General features: G+C 43.2%; 1 protein-coding gene across 1 annotated transcript in view; it reads right to left on the reverse strand.

The window, feature by feature from the left end:
• Positions 1-23,392, reverse strand: part of Glb1 (galactosidase beta 1) — a 99,115-nt gene that overhangs the window by 10,553 nt on the left and 65,170 nt on the right. Inside the window, exons 11-15 of the mRNA XM_026406277.2 lie at positions 20,740-20,814; positions 17,637-17,726; positions 13,879-13,992; positions 11,324-11,455; positions 8,799-9,053 (exon numbers count right to left, since the gene is read on the reverse strand). Of these exons, the coding sequence (XP_026262062.1) occupies positions 8,799-9,053; positions 11,324-11,455; positions 13,879-13,992; positions 17,637-17,726; positions 20,740-20,814 (666 nt within the window). The remainder of the gene's footprint in view (positions 1-8,798; positions 9,054-11,323; positions 11,456-13,878; positions 13,993-17,636; positions 17,727-20,739; positions 20,815-23,392) is intronic.

Genomic DNA, 23,392 nt, shown 5'->3' on the forward strand with positions numbered 1-23,392 from the left:
GAGAGAGACATGGTCTTTTCATTGCTCAGCTGATAGTCAGCTAACATCCAGGTAGTCGTGCCTAGCTGAGGCTAGAAGAAAAACACCCAGTTTGCCAATATTCAAAATTGTGGGCTAAATCATTGTTTTAAACTACTAAATTTTGGGTGGCTTGCTATGCAGCAAAAGATAATGTATATACATCTCCATAGTCTCAAAATGCCTTCCCAGGATAGTTTACAGGAGCCAGGCATGGTGGTGATGCCTGTAATCCCAGCGGCTCAGGAGGCTGAGGCAGGAGATTCTAAATTCAAAGCCAGCCTCAGCAACTTAGCGAGACCCTATCTCAAAAATAGGAAATTAAAACAAAACAAAAACACTAGAGTCGTCCTGTATTTGCGGGTTCCTCTTTCACTTGTCAATCACCCGATCCTGCCAGGGGCCCCTCAGCCACATCTGTGCCTCTTCCAGGGATGTTGAGCAGGACTGAGAGGATGCCTGTGAGCACTCCACAGTGACTGGCATGTGCTAGGGTCTCTCACGTAGCTGCTAGGATTAGCGTTTCCCACGGCTGCACCTCTCCATCTCCAAGGCTACTTTCAAGTCCCAGCTTCTCTCTTCCTCCAGGGGCCACTTCTGAGCAATAGAGCACCTGTTGTTTACCTATGATCCCATGACTAAATAGGAACTGTGGCTTGCTGCCACTGCCCAGCATAGAAAGAGCATGTCCCTTTGTATAGTGACAGCCAGGGAAAAGATCAAAACTCACAGTCATGTCTATTGTATGCAAATCACTTTTCACCATCATAAAGTCAAAAAATCATAAGCCAAGGACTCTCTGTATTTACCTTTAGGAAGGTAAGAAAATTTCAAATGCAAGATTCAAGGATAGTTAAAAGAAGGGATTTTTTTCATCCCTTTAATTTTTTAAAAAATTATATTAACATAAATGTTTATATTAATTAATTTAATAAAAAAATTAAAAAATTTAATACTAATATAAATGTTTATATTAATTAATTAATCCCTTTAATATAAATGTTTAAAAATTTGTGCTGTGTGTATGTTTACCCATTGATTGTGAAATAATTTGCCTTTTAAAAAGAAAATTGTGGGCTGGGGTGTATGTAGCTCAGTGGTAGAGTACATGTGTAACATGAATGAAATCTTGGCATCCCTTTGATCCCTGGCATCACTACAGAAGAAAAAAAAGTAGCCGGGCTCAGTGGCGCACGCCTGTAATCCCAGCGGCTCTGGAGTCTGAGACAGGAGGATCGTGTGTTCAAAGGCAGCTTCGGGAAAAAGCAAGGTGCTAAGCAACTCAGTGAGACCCTGTCTCTAAATAAAATGCAAAATGGGGCTGGGGATATGGCTCAGTAGTCAAGTGCCCCTGAGTTCAATCCCTGGTACCCCACCGCCCCCCTGCAAAAAAAAAAAAATAAAGAAAACTGCTTTTAACCAGTATTGCGTTGGGATTCCCAACTCTCCGAAGCCTACTTTTTAGGGGAGGAAAAATGGGACACCATCTTGCCCCTCTCACCACGACATTATCATATACCCAAACCAACCGCAGAAACTAAACAAAAGCAAGAAGGCTACCCAGGATTTGAATGAGATCTGTCCACACCCATCTCAGAGATAAGGAGCACCAACGTCATAGCCCGGGCAGAACACAACACTGTGGGCACGGCACCCAGTGGGCCACGTCTCTGGGCACCGAGGACACTTCCTACCCAAGGAGTCTGCCGTCAAGACAACTCTGTTCGAAAGCACTGACCTTGTTTCTTGGATGGAGTGAAACACGCCTGACCTCTTCCCAGTGAATCCAGCAAACATTCACTTGGCCTTCACCAGAAAGCCACATCCGACCCAAGCCAAGCCAGAGTCATCAGAAGTGATTTTTTATCTTGTGAATCACCCTTATCAGTGACTTCATTCACTACATCGAACTGGTTTCTTTAAGCGAATGAATAGTAAGAGCCAAGTGGCCTGCCACAGGCACCTCCCCTGATGGAGGAGCGAGCCTGGCAGCAGCAGTCTTAGCAATGGCTGGGGTGCAGGCTTTGTTTGGCTCACCTCTCCCCCAAAACCATCTGTCCAAATGCAGATTCTCCCAAATGTCAGAACTCAAGTTGGGATGTGCACATGTTTATGCACTTACACTGGTCATTCAGAACCCCCCTGAGCTGGTCCAGGCCTGTCCCCAGCAACAGGGACCACAGGATACTAGAAAAAAAATAAAACCCCCACATACGTTCTGTTACATGGGTATGACGCAGATGTATCTTCCAATCCACTCAACTCCAGGCCCACAAATCCCTTGGATGGGCTACCGAGATATAATTCATATACAATTCAGTGGTAAAGCCGTGCAACCATTTCCATAATTTCAGAATTTTCCGTCATCTCCAAAAAGAAATCCTGTATCCTTTAGTATTCACTTCTCCATTTTCCCACCATTCTCCCCGACCTTCTTTACTGTCGCAACCACAAATCTTCATGTCTGTATAGATTTGCCTATTTGGGACATTTCATATAAACAGAATCACATAATCTACGCCTGCCTTAACCCGTTTCTGTTACTATCGCAAAATAATCGAGACTGGATAATTTAGAAACATTAGAGGTTTACCTAGCTCATAGTTTTGGAGTTGAGAACCATGGGCCAAGGTCCAGGGATCAAGCGGCCACACCTGGAGAGGGCTTTCTTGCTGTGGGACCCTCTGTGGAGTAACGAGGCAATGCAGGACATCTCAAGTCCAGGGGGTGGCATACAAGAGAGCCAACTTGGCTTTTATAACAGACCCCTTTCTTGAGATAACTTGTTAATTCTTGAATGAAAAACACAGTCTTGAGGTTATAGGTTGCATGCCTAACCACCTTCTTAAAGGTCTTACTTGGTCCCACCTTTTTTTTGTGGGGGGAGTGCACTGGGGGATTGAACTCGGGGCACTCAGCCACTGAGCCACATCCCCAGCCCTATTTTGTATTTTATTTAGAGACAGGATCTCACTGAGTTGCTTAGCAACTCACTTTTGCTGAAGCTGGCTTTGAACTCACGATCCTCCTGCCTTAGCCTCCTAAGCTGTTGGGATCACAGGCATATGCCACGGCGCCAGGCAGTCCCACTTCTTAATACCTCATAATGGAGGTTAAATTTCAGATGGGTTTTGGTGGAGACGTTCCAATTTTTGTGACTCGCTTCTCTCTTAGCATTAGGTTTAATATTCTCACGTGTTGTCACATCTATCAGTACTTCATTTCTTTTTACTTCCAATTAACCTTCCATTGTATGGATGTACCACATTCTGTTTATGAATTCGGCAGTCGATGGACACTGGGACTGTTTCAATTTCTTGGCAATTAAGATTGATGTTGATATGGATACCTGTGTTTTTTGTTTTGTTTTGCTTTTAGTACCAGGGTTGAACCCAGAGGTGCTTAACCACTGAGAAACATCCCCAGCCCATTTTTTTTTTTTTTCATTTTGAGACAGAGTTCTGCTAAATTGCTCAGGGCCTCACGAAGTTGCCAAGGCTGGCTTTAAACTTGCAATCCTCCTGCCTCAGCTTTCTGAGTCACTGGGATTACAGGTGTGCACCACCATGCTCGGTGGATACCTGTGTTTTGGAGTGGACCTATGGATTAGATGATCTTTGGGGTCTGAACCCTCTGACACACTCACAAATATTGCATATCTATGCATTTTTCAAGCATGAAAGTGCAGAGAATTCACCAGACTGACCAAAGTAGTAAAGAGCTCCTGCTTAGAGACAAGTTTGGTGGCACGTGCCTATTGTCCCAGCTACTTGGGAGGAGGCTAACTCGGGAGGTTGACACAGGAGGATCACCCGAGCTCATGAGTTCGAACCAGCCTAGGCAACATAGAGCAGCCTCCAGGAAGATCCCCAGTCTAGATGATCAGCACAAGCCCCTCCTGGCCCTGCGCAATGCTACCTGCCTCTGCACACGGGCCTCCCAGTCAAGCAGACCTGGGACTCCTGCCACCTACTTGAGAACCTCATACAAGTTACTCAGCTCTCTAAGCCTCTGCTGCTCATCTGCAAAGTGGAGATAATACCGGGCCATCCTACACAGTGCCTGCTTTGCTGAGTAAGGAGATAGTGTCTACAAAGTGTTCAGCACAACGCCTGGGTCCTGAACTCCCGGGTGTGACACCTTTACGACCCTCTGACCTCCAAAACGTCCCAACCTTTCCCATCTCCGTATCTTTGCTTCCCCTGAGGAAGGAGAAGAGAGACGACGACGACGACGGGGCAAGGGAGCAAGAACGTGTTTGCCAGCTAAAGGGGGAAGATGTTTCCTTTGCTTTTGGGTCACAGAGTCCCTAGATAACGTTTGTTGGCTGCAGAATGGTAGTTGGCAGAAAGATGGAAAGGCTGATGAAGGCGGAGGAGGAGCAGATCTTGGCCTGGAGGAAGGAGGTGGGGAGGGGATTCAGATCTCAGACTTCCTCCTGAGGCCAGCGGGCAGGAAGTGAAGGTGGAGATTGAGAGATAAGTCTGACAGGAAGCCCAGGGAACACAGGAATCACACCTGACAGCAATCAGAGAGGATGAGGTCCTGGGGGAGGGGGCGGGGGAGAGTAAGGTGGCTTAAGGAGAGAGGTGAAGGTTAGAAAAGCCAATAGGAAAAGGGAGGAGAGAGAGCCCAAGACCGCTGGGCATGTATGAGAGCTTCTGGAGGCTGCAGGCAATGAGAGGGGATGGAGCCTCGTGAATCCTTGGGAGATGAACCAGTGGAGAAGGCCAGTGGTGGACACCTTCTAAAAGGAGGATGAACAAAGGAGACAGAGAAGGAGGATGGGGGGGAGAGCAAGTGGGCTGACAGCTCTTGAAAAAACCTAGTGGTGGCCAGGTGCAGTTTTGTGTGCCTATAATTCCAGTGGCTTGGGAGGCTGAGGCAGGAGGATCACAAGTTCAAAGCCAGCCTCAGCAAAATTGAGGTGCCAAGTAATTCAGTGAGACCCTGTCTCTAAAGAAAATACAAAATAGGGCTGGAGATGTGGCTCAGGGGTTGAATGTCCTTGAGTTCAATGCTGGTTATACCCCCCCTACCCTGCAAAAAAAAAAAAAAAAGTCAAGTGGTGATATCTAGGCTGGATCAAGGAGAAGCTGCAGCCTTAAGGTAGAGAGTTTCAGGTCATTAATAAGATCTAGGGGCAGGCTTGGTAGATATGAGCAATTTGGAGAATAGAAACATGGAGGTGGCAGAGAGGAGATTAAAGCTAAAACTTAAGCAGGAGCTCAGAAAGAAAAAAAAAAATGCTTAAAACTCATGTTCATCATGTCCTGGGCCAAAAGCGAGTCTCCTTAGGTTTAAAATGATTGTGCAACCATCATCGCAACTTTTTTTAGTCTTGCTGGGGGTTGAGGGTGCCGGGCCTCACACAGCTCTTACCATCCCTATATCCCTGGTTGCATCACATCATCACCATTTAATTTTAGAACATTTTGTCAGCCTCCAAAGAAATCCCATACCTAATTATAGCCACTGTCCATTCCTACCCTCAGTCCTAGGCAACCATTAATCCACTTTCTGTCTCTATAGATTTGCCGTTTTTAGAACCTTTAGGATAAGTGAAATCATACAATACATGGCCTCTTAAGTGTCTGGTCTCTAACTCTGCATATTTTCAGACTCATCTGTGTTGGAGATGAGTATTCTATTCTTCTTTACTAAGGAATACTCTTCCAGTGTATAGATGTGTCACAAATTTATTTGGTCACCAGTTAATGGATATTATTTCTAGTTTATGGATATCATAAAAAATGCTGCTATGAAAATGTACATATAAGTCTTTATGTGGACATTTTTGTTGTTACCTCTTGGGTCTATACCTAGAAGTGGAACTTCTGGGTCCTATGATAATTCTACATTTAACTCCTGAAGAAATTGCTGAACTGTGCTCTCGTTTTGAATGGCTGTACTATTTTACACTCCAACCAACAATCAGGAGCATTCTTCTGTTCTATATCCTTGTGAACATTGGTCAACATTGACCAAGGATGTACAGCCGTATAGAGCTGTGTGAGGTCCTGTCCCTCTTATTATTAGAGTCATTAGTTTGCAGTGAAGGGACATTTTATTGTGTGTGGTTGGTTTGTTTTGTTTTCATTCTAGTACTGGGGATTGAACCCAGGGGCACTCTACCACTGAACCGTAACTCCGGCTCGTTTCGTTTTTAATATTTTGAGACAGGGTCTTGCTAAGTTGCTGAGACTGGCTTCAAACTTGCAATCCTCCTGCCTCGGTCTCCAAGTAACTGGGATCACAAGCATGTGCCGCTCACTGTGCTGGGCTTTCGCATGTACTTCCTAGTCATTTGTATACCTTCTTTGGTGAAATGTCTACTCAGGTCCTTCACCCATTTTTAAATGGTTTTTTTTTTCCTATTATTGAGTTGGAGGAATTTAAAAAAATATATTTTTTAGAGGTAGATGGACACAATATCTTTATTTTGTTTATTTCATTTTTTTATGTGGTGCTGGGGATCGAACCCAGTGCCTCACGTGTGGTAGGCAAGTGCTCTACCACTGAGCCACAACCCCAGCCCTGTAGGAATTCTTCATATATTCTCGATTTAAGTCCCTTGTTGGATATATGACTTGAAAATTATCTTTTTTCCAGTCTGTGGCTTAGATTTTTCATCTTCTGGATATGTTTGGACGAGAAAACATCTTTAAAATCCAGTTGACCAAGTTTTTCCTTTGAGGATGATGCTTCAGGTGTTAAGTCTAAGACGACTTTCCCTAACCCTAGGTCCACAACAATGTTTCTCCTCCTTCTAGAAGTTTAACAGGAATCAAGAAATCAATATTTAAAACCCCACAAATATAGGAAGATTAAATAACACACTTGAAAACAGTCTGTGGCTCAAAGAACTCATAAAATTAAAAAAAATATTTCAAATACAATGATAATGAAAATATATTTCACTAAGATGTTTTAAAAAGCACAAGAATTATAACAGGCCACGTATTCAACATACACCACGTACCTTTATTTGCTCTCTGCTTCAGGGTGAAATTTCTCAAAGAATGTTTGTATTTGAGTATCCGTGTTCACTTCCTTCCACTACATTCTTCAGCAGAATGCAATCTGGCTTCCAGATGCTTCTGGCCACTGGAGCAGTACTAAGGTTCCCAGGGACTTCCTTCCTTGTTGCCAGATCCAGCAGCAGCGCCTCTGTCTTCACCTCACTTGTCCCTCGGGAGCATCAACACTGGCCCTCCTCCTGCTTCTTTGGTCTCTCCTCACTCTGTTATGTTTGTGTCCCTAGAAGATCTGCCCTTAGGTCTTTTCTTCCTTCAGTATCCTCTCCCCTCAGGGAATCTCACTCATCCCATGTCTTCAATGGATCATTTAGATGCAAAGAATTTTTTTTTTCCATAGATTCCCATCCCAGATCCCTCCTTTGAAATCCCAATCCACAGATCCAATTGCTCCCCTCCAGGATCTTCTCTTGGCTCTTCTTTTTTTCTTTTTTTTCGGTACCAGGGATTGAATTCAGGGGGGCACTCAACCACTGAGCCACATCCGCAGCCCTATTTTTGTATTTGATTTAGAGCCAGGGTCTCACTGAGTTGCTTAGCGCCTCGCCATTGCTGAGGCTGGTTTTGAACTTGTGATCTTCCTGCCTTAGCCTCCCGAGCTGCTGGGAATACAGGCGTGTGCCACTGCACCCAGCTCTTGACTGTTCTTAAAGGCCCTGCTGTGGTCTGAATGTTTGTGTCCTCTCCCAAATTCCCATGTTGAAGTCCTAACCCCCACAGTGTTTTGTGGAGATGGAGTCTTCTGGAGGCGATCAGCGCTTCAAGGTAGAGCCCTCCTGGATGGAATTAATGTGCTTATAAAAGACCCTCAAGAACCCCCTTGCTCCTTCCACCATGTGAGGACACAGAAGTTGCCATCTATGAGGAACAGGCCGTCACCAGATAATGAAGCTGCTGGTTCCTTGATCTGGGACTTTCTGGCCTCCAGAACAATGGGAAATAAATGTGGTTTATAAGCCACCTAGTTAATGGCATTTTGTTATAGAAGCCCCAACAGAGGCTGGGCACAGTGAAGCACACCTATAATCCCAGTGACTCGGGAGGCTGAGGCAGGAGGATGGCAGTTCAAAGCCATCCTTCAAGTCTATACTCTACTTTACACTGAAAGGTCCATGAGGGTAGATCCTACATGCGGTTACATCCACCACTGTATACCTAGTGCCTGGTACAAGCCTTGGGCACTATACCAGTCACCGAATAAAGATGTTTTCAATGACTGAGTGACGATAAATTCATCTAGGATAAACCCAGGACTTGAGTGAAAGAAGATGTACCAATATCTTCAAAGATTAAAGGAGAGCGATAGGGAAGTGAGATGGTCAGGGATGGACTTGAGGATAATTCAGAGAATGGCAGAAGCCCTAGAGGGTGTGGGCTGCATGTGTGTGGGGGGGAGATGTTCTGGGAGTATTCAATCTGGCCTGGATGAAAGAAAAGCAGACTTTCCTGGAGAGATTCACCCTTTTTCCTGGACCAGAATTTCCTTAGGTTAAGGAGGTTCTTATAAGCAACATCCAACATCATAGAACAGGCAGGAAAGCTGCCATTCATTGACAAAGTTCTTAGCCAGTGAATGATGCTGCCCATCAAATCCCTGAAGATCGGCCCCAATTCATTCCTGAGGAATGAAAACCCCCTCGTGCCCCAAAGGCAAACATAGTATTTCCTTAATAGCTCTTCTGATTCTTTCTCAAACCAGATCTTAAAGGCCTAAATCCAATCTCTTTCCATGAAGACACATACCTTAGTCCATCCAGAAAACTGGATGAAGGTGTCCTGGGGCAAGTCGGGGATGCCACTGGGGATGGAGAAGTTTCCCACATAAAAGGCCGGAAGCGTGTCGTTGGACGAGCTGTCAGTGCAGTTCTCATTATGGCAGCCAGCATCCTGGCCACCCCAGCCCTGCAGGTGGCTGCGCACTGCATCCTCAGTGCCCAGTGGGAAGATGGTCCAGTTTGTGAGGATACTGGAGCCGAGGGTCAGATTAGAAACCAAACCCTGCAAAGGAAAAACAGCACCATGAGCTGGGGAGGGAAGGAGAAAGGCTTTAGGAGTCTCTGTATCCTGTGCCGATTTCCTACGAAAAGCAAACTGGGCTACAAACCACAACGGTAACGAGTCTCAAACTCTGTGTACCTCCAGGTAGCATGGACGAGAGAGATGAGCTTGCTTTGGTATCTGTAAAAGGGTAATGCAGCGAGGCGCGGAGGCGCAAGCCTGTAATCCCAGTGGATTGGGAGGCTGAGGCAGGAGGATCATGAGTTCAAAGCCAGCCTCAGCAAAAGCGAGGAGCTAAGCAACTCAGTGAGACCCTGTCTCTAAATAAAATATAAAACAGGCTGGGGATGGGGCTCAGTGGTGGAGTACCCCCTACCCCCCCCAAAAAAAATAAGGTATAAATGGTAATGATGACAACAGTCAACCTCAGGACAGGATTCACAGGGGATGGGGGATGGGGCATCTGTGGCAGTAGCCACCACAAAGAAGTTTATGCTCATCGCTCATCTATCTTCTCATTCCCAGCTGTTCAGATGGGAACTGCTCCATTTTTAGGGGGATCCCATACTAGGTCTCAACTGCCCATTAGTAATTCAATCAACATTATGCAAGTGGCTGGGTACGAGGGATCCAGAGACTATGTAGTAGAGTCCTAGTCACTCCAGGGGTCAGTGAGGCTTGGGGAAACCAGGCAGGAGGCCCAGTGATTGTAGCCTGAAGAGAAGGATAGTAAGAGAGACATTCATCCTGGAAATAGAGGCTGCCCACACAACGTTCCCTAAATGTTGAGAGCCATCGTGGGCTGTGTGTGGACTACATCAGCATTGCAGCCTAGTGAATAGGAGAATCTGGTATCTGGGAACTTCCAGTGGGTATTCCCTCTGGCCAAGACTGCCCAGACACATTGTGAGCCCCATTCAAGCTCTGCCTGGTCTCACACAGCACCGGAGAGGGGGTGACCTGCTGCAGCCACACATCCTCTCAGAGATGGGTGTGACCTGCCAAGATGCCATTCAACCTGCAGACCTCAAGACATCATGAAGCAAGACTCCACCCTGGAAACCTTATCCCCGTCTTTGATGTACCCCCAATTGTCCATCTCTAGCTCCTGTGCGGGCTGGATCTATCAGGTGCTCTACTTGAAAACTATCTTTCTGAGTCTTTTTTTCTTCACTAATTATTTGTGACTTATTTTCTCTGGTGGCTTATACTCTCCTGGGCAGGAGGTGTTAGCCACCTCCCATGCCTAAGTATGCAACTGCTTGACCTCTGAGCTGCCCCAAGAGGGTCAAGAAGTAGCTCTGGCCCCCTCTTCTGTCCTAGACTGGATGGTGCCAGAGTTTCTCAATGAGCCATCCCTCCTCTTGCAGATGGCAAGCCACCAGGGGGTCACCCTGCACCAATGAAGCACCCTGGAGGGCTCTGTGTGAGCTTTTTTTAAAATATTTTTTTAGTTTTAGATAAACACAATACCTTTATTTATTTTTACGTGGCGCTGAGGATCGAACCCAGGGCCTCACACATGCAAGGCGTATGCTCTACCACTGAGCCATAATCCCAGCCCCCTCTGTGCAAGCTTTAAAAAAGTTTGCTGGATAATGATCTAGAAGTATTTTTTAAGAACAACATATTTGGACTAGACATTTAGACACAACATGGAGACTAGAGTCAGTGCAGCAAGGGAAAAGACTTCCTCTAGGGTCAGCTTGGCATGGACGGACCATCCAAGCCTACACAACAGAACCAACCAAAAGCTAAGCCAGCTTTGCTGGCCAAGGGGGGTGCCTCTGGTGAGCCAGGTGGGTTTTCAAAGTAGAGAAAGAGCAGGGCAGAGTGGCTTCCTCCTTCCGTTTCTTTCTACATTATGACTAAACTCGAATACAAGGAAAGGTTCTGTTTGCAAAGCTCAACTTTCTCACCACTTGCAGAGGCAAAGAGCTCTTCAAAATAAGTCCCCTCCCAGGCTGCAAAACAAATCAGGGTGTTTCACTCGTCAAGCTTGGCAAAGCGTGTACTCTTTAAAAGGGCCTCTATGACCTTTAACTAGCTTGATGGTGGGGATCACTCCACAACGTGTGAATACAGCAAAAACATTCCACTCCATTCCTTAATACAAAACAAAAACTAAAATCAAAACCTGCCCCTATGTTACTAAGATGGAAAGAATGTACATGTGAGTTTTTAAATGGATACATAAAACTTTTTTCTGACTGCTTAGACACAGCCCTGTCAACTCTTGAGCCTCAGACCTGACAGAGTGGTCATCCCACCTTAGCATCATTGATATATCTGCCGTAGTTCACACGCCCCATGTTCTCCACCAGAAGGTCCAGGGTGGCTCCAGCTTTCCCTGTTATGTTTAGAGGGGTCACACTGGCTCGCTCAAGGATTCCTTGGGGGACCTGTGGGTTCAAAGCCAAAAGAGCATTGAATTTTAGAAGATAAAAAAGACCAGTGAAGAGGTAACATGCTAGTCAGGCACGGTGGCGCAATAATCCCAGTGGTTTGTAATCCCAGCGGTTCAGGAGGCTGAGGCAGGAGGATCCCGAGTTCAAAGCCAGCCTCAGCAACTTAGCGAGGCACTTAGCAACTGAGAAAGACCCTGTCTCTAATATGATATATTTTTTTTTTAAAAAGGGCTGGGGATATGGCCCAACGATTAAGCACTCCTGGGTTCAAACCCCAGTATCAAAACAAAACAAAACAAAACACCCCCTTTTTTGCTAGCAGGTATTGAACCTAGGGATGCATTACCACTGAGCAATATCCCCAGACCTTGTTTTACATTTTAGTTTGAGACAGGGTTTTGCTATGTTGCTCAGGCCTCAAATTTGGTGATCCTCCTGCCTCAGCCTACAGAGCTCCTCATTCTCTCATCCTCCTGCCTTGAAGACAGACTTGTTGAGAGTGCTTTGATATTCCTTAGCCCAAACCGGCCAAGTGGCCACATGTGCCCAGTCACTGCTTCTTCAACAGAAAACTCTCCAGACCCAGCTTTGAACACGGAAAAAGAGAGGCTGGTGTCCTGAGTTATCAAAACGAATCCAAAGAGAAATCCAGCAGGGAACAGAAAATGTCCCCTGCTTCTAGGGCCTGAAGCACAAAGGTGATTTGGAGGAACTGAGGATATGTCCACCCACTTTCCTCCCTTGGAATATTTTACTCTGCATCTGTTTTACTTTTTTGATATTTACTTTTTATTTTTTGGTTGAGGGGATTTGATTTTTACTTTTTATTTTTTGGTTGAGGGTGTTTAACAACTGGGCCACATTCCCAGCCCCTTTTGAATATTTTGTCTAGAGACTGGGTCTTGCTGAGTTGCTCAGTACCTCACTAAGTTGTTGAGGCTGGATTTGAACTCACAATCCTCCTGCCTCAGCCTCCTGAGCTGCTGGGATCACAGTCATGCGTCACCACACCCAGCTGTGCATCTGTTTTTAAAGGAAAGGGAATGAAGGCAAATCCCAGGGGAGGATTCCTATTAGAGAAACGGCTTTGTGTTTCCACAGCACAACCAGCACAACCATCAGACATAAAGAAAAACTTCTAAACAACATGGAGATAGGAGGCAAAATCAGATAACAGAGATAAAATCAGAGAGTTAGGTGGAGTAGTCTCACCTCAAAATACTTGATATGATGCATTAACCACGAAAATTATATAACAGAGTGAAGGAAAACAACAGGTATTTTTATCTGTAATACATTCCTAATTTTTTAAAAAAGGTTTTTTAGTTTTTTTTTTTTTTAACTGATGTTACACTGATCGCAATTCAATAAGACAATTTCTAAACTGGTAGCCAAGAAAGAATCATTAAATGTAGCCCAGTGTCTTAGAAACTGGCTCCCACAGCAATTAATACTGATTACAAATGGAAATATTTTATCGACAAAGATCTGATGAACATAATTCCTGAGGATTCTCTAGGACCATCATATCATTTGTAAATAATGGCAATTTTATGCTTTCAGGAAAAAAAAAGGAAAATATTTTCATTTCTAAAAAGTTGTTTTGTTTGAAGTGCTCCACCCCCAGCACTTGTTAATTTTGAGATAGGGTCTTGCTAAACTTCCTGAGGCTGGCCTCGAACTGGTAATCTCTTGCCTCAGTCTCTTGAGTTGCTGACATTATGGTTGTGTGCCACTGTGCCAGCCTTAATTTAAAAGCTTCTGAACCATTTTCCTTGGTTAGCAAAATCATTTTATGTGTTCTTTCATATGACTATTTCAAGGACAGGAAGAGTTATCTTTTTTTTTAATATTTATGTTTTAGTTTTAGGTGGACACATTATCTTTATTTTACATTTATGTGGTGCTGAGGATCGAACCCAGTGCCTCGTGCATGCCAGGCAAGCACTCTATCACTGAGCCACAACCCCAGCCCCAGGAACAGTTATCTTAAAATGTATCTGGGCTTCATGATGAACAGAGTTCTTGGTCCCTTTAAGTTATAATTGTCAGAATATAATTTCTCATTCAAGATGAGGCTCCAACTTCAATGAACTTTGTATCGTGGCAGGTACAAAACTCAACTGGAAATGGATCCTGTCCCTAACAAAGGCCTGGGCAATATGCTGGGGTCAGAGGGCCCAAAAGGCCTCCCAGAGGCTGGGTCTTTGAGCGTAGCCCTCTGAAGGGTGTTGGGTGCATTCCAGGCAGATGGGCCAGTGTGAGGCCTCTTCAGCAATCGAGAGGGGCACAACTAAAGGGCATCAAGGAGAGAGGTAGAGGCTGCGTAGGGGAGCAAAGGCCTCAACGGCCATGTTAACAGGTGCAGACTACAAGTCCCCCAGCTGGGGCAGAAATGCACCAGAGATGATTCTTACCCCATTCACTGAGACATAGGCCCGATCGTGGACTCCACTCAAGGGTGCGTGGAGGGATGTTGAGTTGCTACAGTCTTGAGGAAGAGTTGTTCGGTACAGCACGAACCCAAAATACTGGATAGAAAGGGATTTAAGAAAAATGCATCACTTCTGCTGTTCATTTAAAGAGAACCTGTTTTCTCTTGTCTTTAAGTGATATTTCAAAAACCATAAGGAATGAAGAGCTTCCCCCACCCCTAGCAAAATACAATCTGCAAGAAGAGAAGTAGCAGCCAGGCGCAGTGGCGTATGCCTGTAATCCCACCAGCTCAGGAGGCTGAGGAAGGAGGATCCGGAGTTCAAAGTCAGCCTCAGCAACTTAGTGAGGCCCTAAGCAACTCAGTGAGACCCTGTCTCTAAATAAAATACAAAAAAGGAGCTGGGGATATGGCTCAGTGGTTAAACACCCCTGGGTTCAATCCCCACTAAAAAAAAAAAAAAGAAAGAAAAAAGAAGAGAAGTAGTTCAGATTTTTAGATCTTAGAACAACTATCTCAACAGCAGCATGACACCCTGCAGAGCATCTCATGGAGCACCCCTTTCCCATAAGGGGGCAATGGACCCTGGGCAGGTTAAGTCATTTGCCCAGAGTGACTCAGAAGATCAGCTCATGTATGTCAAAGGTTGCTGATTTTAACTCAAAAAACAATACCAAGAAAACAACAACAACAAAACAACCAAGATAAACATGCACCAATAAAACCAAGAGATGAAATTCTGCTCAGTAAAATATTTTCCAAGTTCTTGGGCTAAATCTGCTCTAACTCACAAAACAAGACTCAATTTGAAACTATTACAAGTGGAGAAAAGGGGGCAGAGGGTTGAGAGACTCGGGCTGTAACTTTGCAAAGTCAGAAGTTCTTCTGAGATCCTGACATCCCTGGTCCTAAAGGAACAGCTCAGACCACCAGCCTCAGAGTCCACAGAATTACAGTTATCGATTTTGCCTATTTGCTTTTTGCTATGGACGTTTAACCAAAATGCACTGGGACAAAAATCCTGAGTCACAGATGAGAATCCAAATTGAAATCTAACGTGGAAAAGAGAAAAAAGTCCTCCAGTTCTAGGGCCTGAAGTGGAAAGGTGATTTGTGGGCACTGAGAAAAATGTTGATCTACTTTCCTGTCATTGCAGGACCTGGCTGTGACTTCAAGCACAAGCATTACCTGCTCCCAGATACCAAATCTCTGTCTTCATCTTGTTTAGCTGCTTATGGAGACTAACCAAGGGGATGGGTACTAAAGCAGAGGCTGAGAAAAACTTTGCACAGGGCTTCCAGGAGGGAGCGGAAACAGGGCTGCTCCCTGCACAGGCGTGGCTGAGGCACAGGGCCGGGCCCCACTCCTGCAGCCTGTGCCCCCACAGTTTCACTGAAAATAAATGTTCCGTGGGCTGCTTACCCCAGACCTGAAAGATCCAGGACCCAGGGAGCTCCAACCAATTCTAAAGCAGAGGGTCTGACCATGAACAGTGGCTGCAGGTGTTTGTACGTTAACCTGGAGGTCACTCTCCAGACTCCAAGCCTGGTGTGCTCCATGATGCTGCTAAGTGAAAACAAGTTTGTTTTGCTTCCAGTGTTGGGGATTGAACCCAGGATCTTGCGTAAGCTAGGTAAGTGCTCCACCACTGAGCCACATCCCCAACCTGCAACTTCTATTTTATAGATGAGAACACAGATGTACTGTTAGTGTGTACTATAACTGAATAAAGAACCCAATCCAATGTTAATTGAAAAAACTAATTTTGGGGGGCTGGGGTTGTGGCTCAGTTGTAGAATGCTCACGTAGCATGTTTGAGGCCCTGGGTTTGATCCTCTGCACCACATAAAAATAAATAAATAAAATAAAGGTATTGTGTCCAACTACAACTAAAAAAAAAGTATTTTTTTAAATAAATATTTTAAAAATTATTATTAGTATTGGTGCAGGGGATTGAACTCAGGAGTGCTCCACCACTGAACTAAACCCCCAACCCTTTTATTCTGAGACACTGTCTCACTGAGTTGCTGAGGCTGGCCTTGATCTTGCAATCCTCTTGCCTCAGCCTCCTGAGTAGCTGGCCTGATTAGAGGCCTAAGCCACCGCACCCAGCTTAATTGTCTACTTTCTTGACCACAAAAATAAGACTTGTTGAAATAAAATCACAAGTGTAAAAATAGTAACTGGGGGTGAAATATACTAAGATTAGATATGGTGTTTTTATGTCACCTTACTGTTCAGACTTCTTCCAGAAAGCACTCTTCACCAAAAAATCAGAAAGGAAGATTCAATAACCAACATTTAAAAAAGCGGGGCCGAGATCCTAACCAAGTGATCCATTTTAACACAGCAACAAAGGGACAAACCAATGCCATGGCCATTCTGACGTCCTGCCCTGACAAGGACACGTCACCTCCGTTTCGTTCATGACCAAACCATTTTACTGAGTCTAATTGGTGAGGGGCAGCCTATAAATAGCCTGAACTCCTCAAAAGTGTCAGTGTCATGAGAGGTAGTCCTAGGAACCATTGTAGATGAAAGAAAACTAAAGAGACATTAAAACTAAATAAAAATGTAAGATCATAGATTGAAGATTGCATTGAAAAAAAATTAAAAGGGAGAATACTGGGATGCCCAGGGAAGCTTGGATATAGAATGTATTTAGATAATAGGATGGGATCAGTGTTAAATTTCCTAAGTGTGATCACTGTACTGTGGTGATATAGGAAAATGTCCTGTTTCTAAAAAAAAAAACACAAAAAAAACCATTGCACTATTTAAAGGTGATGTTGATTGACAACTAAACAGGATTAAAAAAAGAAAAGCTGGTGACTATGTACAGGCCTGGAAAGAAAAACAAAGCAGGCAAAACAACTGCTAACAACTGGTAAATCTTGACCAAAACGGATACAGGTGTTTCTTGTACTATTTTTGCAACTTTTTTAATACCTTTATTTATTTTTATGTGCTGCCGAGGATCGAACCTAGTGCCTCGCACATGCTAAGCGAGTGCTCTACTACTGAGCCCCAGCCCTCTTGCAACTTTAATATTTATTTTTTAGTTGTAGGTGGACACAATATCTTTATTTCATTTTTATATGGTGCTGAGGATCGAACCCAGTGCCTCACATGTGCTAGGCGAGTGCTCTACCTCTGAGCCACAACCCCAGACCCCCCTTGCAACTTTTTTAGAGGTAAGACTTTCAGAAATAAAAAGTTGGAGAAACCTTCTTTAAAAAAAAAAAAAAAAAAAGATGGGGCAGTGCCTAGAGATTCAACATGTACAAATATACAGGTACTAACCATCAGATGTGCTCCAAAAGCAGGGAAAAGAATGTTTAGAAACCCAGGCTACCAAGAACACAGCATCTACACCACTGGGCTAACTAAGAACAAATAATTGTCTTGGGTATTAAAATAGTAGTTCTCCACTGAGGCCTAGTAATAAAGATTAACTAGACCAGTCAATGCACTCAATTTCTAACTTGTCCAGGAGTATGCTGAAGCAGGCTGAGCCACTTCCAATGGCTGTGATAAGTAGGACTGGGAGAAAAACATATGAAAGGTCAGTCCACTGTGTAGAAAGATCAGCCCACAGTGCACTGCTTCAAGCCAGAGAGCTGGAAACCCGGGGCTCAGACTCACTTGCTCAGCATTTTGGCCCCTGAACTCAGAACGAGAACTACAAGGCAGAAGGCACAATTTTGCCAGAAGAAAAAAGCATTACCTCTGAAGACCTACCTGTTTCACCTGTATAAATGTCAAGGGATAAAGGCTTTTTATGGGTCCACCAGGACACAAGATGTCCAGAGCTGCCTCCACTGTCTTTAACTGAAAAGAAACAAAAGCAGGATTCACTCAGGGACACTGGTAATCAGAGAGGAACATTATATCCAAATTATCAAAGACATGAGTGGACTGGACCAAACCCCTAAATAAAACCAAGTCATTCAAATTCCAACTGCAGTACTGCTTCCCAGTTACCTCCACTCTTCTATCCACTCCCCAACTCTTGATGAAGATGTAAATGATGGTAGTCTTTTTTTTTTTTTTTTTTTTGGTACTGAGGATTGAACCCAGGGGTGCTTTGCCACTGAGCTACATCCCCGGCCCTTTTTGAGACAGGGTCTTGCTAAGTCACTGAGGCTGACCTCGAACTTGCGATCCTTTACCCCCAGCCTCCTGAGTCACTGGGATTACAGACATGCACCACTGTGCCCGTCTAAATGATAGTAATCTTAAAAAGAGTTTTAAACATGCCCATTCAGAAACACAACCCGCTCAGAGCTGACTATAAAAGGCTGTAAAATGAATGAAAACCAAAGTTCTGAGGCTGCCTTCTTTGTAAAGCTTTCTATAACATTTTGACAAAACAACTGGAAAGTAAAAATAGTAACTAGAGGCAAATTATGCTAAAATTAGATATGCTATTCTTATGTCAGCTCACTATAACTATCTTATAGTTATTTTGCCCTCCCCTGAGCTTTTGGCAGCAAGTGTTCCAGCCTGTGTCTGTTCTTGGCTGTTTGTCTTCCTTGACAGACTACCAGGTCCTTCAGGGTAAGACATGTACTGTGCTCACCCCCACAGCCCCAGCTCTCAGGACACATGATAAACATTTATCTTATTCACTCCAAGGGATTGTGTATTCCTGCAATCCAGGATGTTTACTCTGATGCAATAACACCACCAATAATAACAGCTCCCAGTCATTGATCGCCTACACCCTCCAGGTGAGATGGAGCATTTCACACCCACTATTTCATTAGATTTCAGTTGCCCCATGAAGCAGGTATTTCTGTCCCGTTTGTAACTGCGACAGTAGAGACTCAGAGAGCTCACAAGAGCAATGGCAGAGCCAGGATTTGCAGTTATATTTGGCTCCAAAACCCAAGGCTTTCCACCATATGATACTGGTTAGGAATTTTACATCCATTTTCCATGGTTTCTTGCTGATGTGCAGCATCTAGGAATTTTTTTTTTTTTTTTGTACTGGGGATTGAGCCCAGAGGGAATTTTACTACTGAGCCATATCCTCAACCTTATTTTCTATTTTGAGACAGGGTCTCACTAAGTTGCCTAGGGTCTTGCCAAGTTGCTTAGGGTCTCACTAAGTTGCTGAGGCTGTGCTTGAACTTGGGATCCTTCTGCTTTAGCCTCTCAAGCCACTGGGATTACAGGTATGTGCCACTGTGCCCTGCACCCTAGGAAAATAATCCTTTTTTAAAAAAAAAATATCTATTTTTTAGTTGTAGTTGGACACAACATCTTTATTTCACTTACTTATTTTTTATGTGGTGCTGAGGATCGAACCCAGAGTCTTGCATGTGCGAGGAGAGTGCTCTACCACTGAGCCACAACCCCAGCCCAGGAAAATAATCTTAATGACCAGTTCATCAAGTTGGCTACTCACATGGATTCTTACCCACTTGGATAACTAAAGCAATAACAACTCACAGTAAAAGCTTTTATTCTATATAAATTATATCCTACATAGATTTCATTTAGTCATATGCCAATTTGGTAACCTTAAATTGTACACATTGAAAAGTCACTTCTAGACACACTTTTTTAAAAAAAATATTTTTTAGTTGTAGTTGGTTGGACACAATACCTTTATTTTATTTATTTTTATGTGGTTCTGAGGATCGAACCCAGGGCCTTGCACGTGCTAGGCAAGCACTCTGCCGCTGAGCCACAACCCCAGCTCCACACAACTTACTTTTATGGTAAACAAATGTGCTTCTGGGATTAAGCTAGGTTTTTTTTTTTGTTTTTGTTTTTTCTTTGTTTTGTTTTGTATTTAAAGCAATGCTGTCATTTTAAATATTTAGAGTTATTTTCTGTTGCCTAATTTTCATGGCTCTAAAACCAACTAACCTTTTCCTTAATAAGCTATAGCAACGAACAAGTAGAAGGTGCTCCCTTTGCAAGTGTGATTAAAGTCTGATTAATCTAAAGAGAGATTCCTATCAGAGACAGAGACCACATTCTTTGTAGAATGTAGCACATGTATCTGACACTAGGTGGAAAATGTCACAAGAGCTCAACCAACCCACTATAGTGTCAAAGGGCTTCTTGAACGGAAAAATTATACAATCATGTTTGGCATTTTGCTTCAAGATAAAAAGTTACGATGCTATTTTAGAATCTCAAGTTTCTTAAGAAATAAGTAATTTCATTTTTTTTTCTTATGAGTGAATACATGTAGGAGTTAGGAATTATGAGGGGAAAACCTAAAGGCAGAGATGGTCAAAACAAACTGACTGTGGCTTACGTCACTCCTTCTATTAAATAAAATCTCTTTCTCTCTCCTTAGAATATAATGCCTTTAACTTTACTTATGATTAATTTCTAGCTTTTTTTCCCCCTGATGTCCTATATACCACTACATCTTTAAGTTAGGACATGGTTTTGAGAAGAAGGGGTATGTGTAGTTGAGCGCAGAGGTTTATTAAAATTCCTGTGGTTAGGAGCAACTCTTTTAAAAAGAGAGTGAATTATAGTAAATTCACTATAAAGTAAAGAGCCACCCCCTTTCCACAAGGGCTGCAGGCACTGCTCTTTGGACAGCTGATCACTGAGCCAAAATGACCTGAATGATCTAAGAATGCCCGTGACTCCTGTTTATGCCTTACGTGCATATCCTGTCAACACACACCCCTATCTTCTCATCTTCCATTGCTCCATTTCCCCAGAAACATCCCCTACCCCATCTGGCTCGCGGAAAACAAATTCACAGAAACATAACGACTTTGTTCCCCAACACAGCACTTTCACTCACTGCGGCTCAATTACACTTTCTTATTCCTGTTTGACTTTCAACGCTTCTTATTTTTCTTACCTTTTTCAGAGACACTTTTCCATAGGCGAACTTTGGTGTGGATGGAGGGATAGGACCTTCTGGTACCTCTTCAAACTATACATACACCAGAGGGAGAGAAGAGAGGAAAGAAAAGAACTATTAAACCTTCAGAAACCAACCCGTAAAATTCATTTTTCAAAAGGAAGGTCAAAGTCTCGAACAACAGTACTTGGTGATTTTTGGAAAGGCAAAGGAACAAAAAATTTCTTCCAAAATTATGTCAGGTAGAGTTTTTTGTGTGTGTGTGTGTGTGTTTTTTAGTTGTAGATGGACACAATATCTTTATGTATTTTTTAAAATATTTTTTAGTTATAGGTGGACACAATATCTTTATTTTATCTTTATGTGGTGCTGAGGATTGAACCCAGTGCCTCACATGTGCAAGGCACGTGCTCTACCAATGAGCTACAGCCCTAGCCTTTAAAAAAAAAAATTTATTTTAAAAAATATTTATTTTTTAGTTATAACTGGACACAATACCTTTATTTAATTTATTTTTAGGTGGTGCTGAGGTTTGAACTCAGGTCCTCGCAAGTGCTAGGCAAGTGCTCCATGGTTGAGCCATAACCCCATAACCCCACTTTGTTTTTAAAAATTTTTTTTTCTTAATTGTAGTTGGACACAATACCTTTATTTTATTTATTTTCATGTGGTGCTGAGGATCAAACCCAGCATCTTGCATGTGCTAGGCGAGTGCTCTACTGCTGAGCCACAATCCCAGCCCCTCAGGTAGAGTTTTTATTTTATTAAGTGTGTGTCTGTAGTTGAAACGTGGGGAATCAATCATCCAAATAGTCACAGAACAAAGCTGAAAAATCAAGTGGAGAGAATGAGGGTCAACAGCAAATAATGGGGTGAGGAAAAAAGAACCAAGACATGTGGCAACTCTCACCGAGTTGCTTAGCGCCTTGCTAAATTGCTGAGGCTGGCTTTGAACTCATGATTCTTCTGCCTCAACCTCCTGAGTCACTGGATTACAGGTGTGCACCACCATGTCCAGCTGTCTACAAATTCTTACAAGACATATACTGACGTATTTAGGGGTAAAGATTCATGATGTATGCAATCCTCCAATGGTTTAGAACATATACATAGGGTGGCGGGGGAAGGAGAACAAATGATAAAACAAACAGAAATTTTGCTCTCGTGACCTTCCTTTAAATTTGGATTTTTTTCTTGTGTGCATGTGGTGGGATGGGTACTGGGAAACGAGCCCAGGAGTTCTCTACTACTGAATAATATGCCTATCCTTATTTTTAAATTTGATTTTGACAGGGTCTCACTGAGTTGCCCAGGTTGGCCCTGAACTTGTGATCCTCCTGCCTCAGCCTCCTAAATCGCTGGGATTATAGGTGTGCATCATACACCTGGCCACTTTTTCCTTTTTAAAGTAACAAGATGGACATTTTAGATTGCTCCTCTATCTATATACATATATAAAAATTATATATGTACAATTTTTTTTTGTACTGTGGATTAAACTCAGGGGATACTCAACCACTGAGCCACATCCCAGCCCTATTTTGTATTTTATTTAGAGACAGGGTCTTACTGAGTCGCTTAGTGCCTTAAGTTGCTGAGGCTGGCTTTGAACTCGCAATTTTCCTGCCTTAGCCTCCCAAGCCTCTGGGATTTCATGTGTGCACCACTGTGCTTGGCTATATCTTCATTTTTTCCCATTTTTTCACCTGTCTTCTGATTCCAATTCTAAGAAATTATTATTTTTTCTGGTACTGGGAATTGAATTCAGAGGTACTCAACCACTGAGTCACATCCCCAGCCCTATTTTTTTTTTTTTTTTTTTTTTAGAGACAGGGTCTCACTAAACTGTGCCTCAAAGTTCCTGAGGCTGGCTTCAAACTCAAGATTCTCCAGTCTCAGCCTCCCAAGCCGATTGGATTACAGGTAGGCACCACTATGCCAGGCTGAAATTCTCTTTTTAAAATACTTTTTAGTTGTAAATGGACACAATGACTTTATTTTTATGTGGTGCTGAGGATTGAACCCAGTGCCTCACACATGCTAGGCAAGTGCTCTACCACTGAGTCACAACCAGCCATGAAGTTATTTTTAATTTTCACGAACTCCTCGTTCTCTAGTGGCTACTTTTTCAGAGCATTCTATTCTTATTTTATGTATACAATATATTCTCAACTTTCTTGGAAAGAGACAAGGATATATCTTCAGATATGAGAGCTTTTACTTAAGAGCTCTCTTGTGCCTTGATTCTCTGTTGCCTCTAGGGTCATTTCTCTCTGTTTCATCTTGTCTTTCCCTTTCCTATTGTAGGTCGGGTTTATGGTTATGCTCAAACGTCCGCCGTCATTGGTCATCCATTCGTGTTCAATGGTAAAGCAAACAAAATGGATCAGCACCTGCTGAAATCACTCTGCCTGTAACAGTCCTGCTCTGTGACAGAGCAAGGTTTGTTTTAGAGCAATTTAACTTGAGAGTCAGATGTAATATGGGGAGGGTCTTTGCTTTAAGAGGAAACATTTTTAATGTTTTAATGTTTAAAGGAAACATTTTTATAATGTTTTAATGTTTAAAGGAAACATTTTTCCTTTAAAAAAATGTTTAAATTCAAATTTAATTAATTGAACTCTTTCAAAAGTGTTTTCTTGATTAATGT

The sequence above is a fragment of the Urocitellus parryii genome, chromosome 3 (genome assembly GCF_045843805.1).
Source record: "Urocitellus parryii isolate mUroPar1 chromosome 3, mUroPar1.hap1, whole genome shotgun sequence".
Taxonomy (NCBI): domain Eukaryota; kingdom Metazoa; phylum Chordata; class Mammalia; order Rodentia; family Sciuridae; genus Urocitellus; species Urocitellus parryii.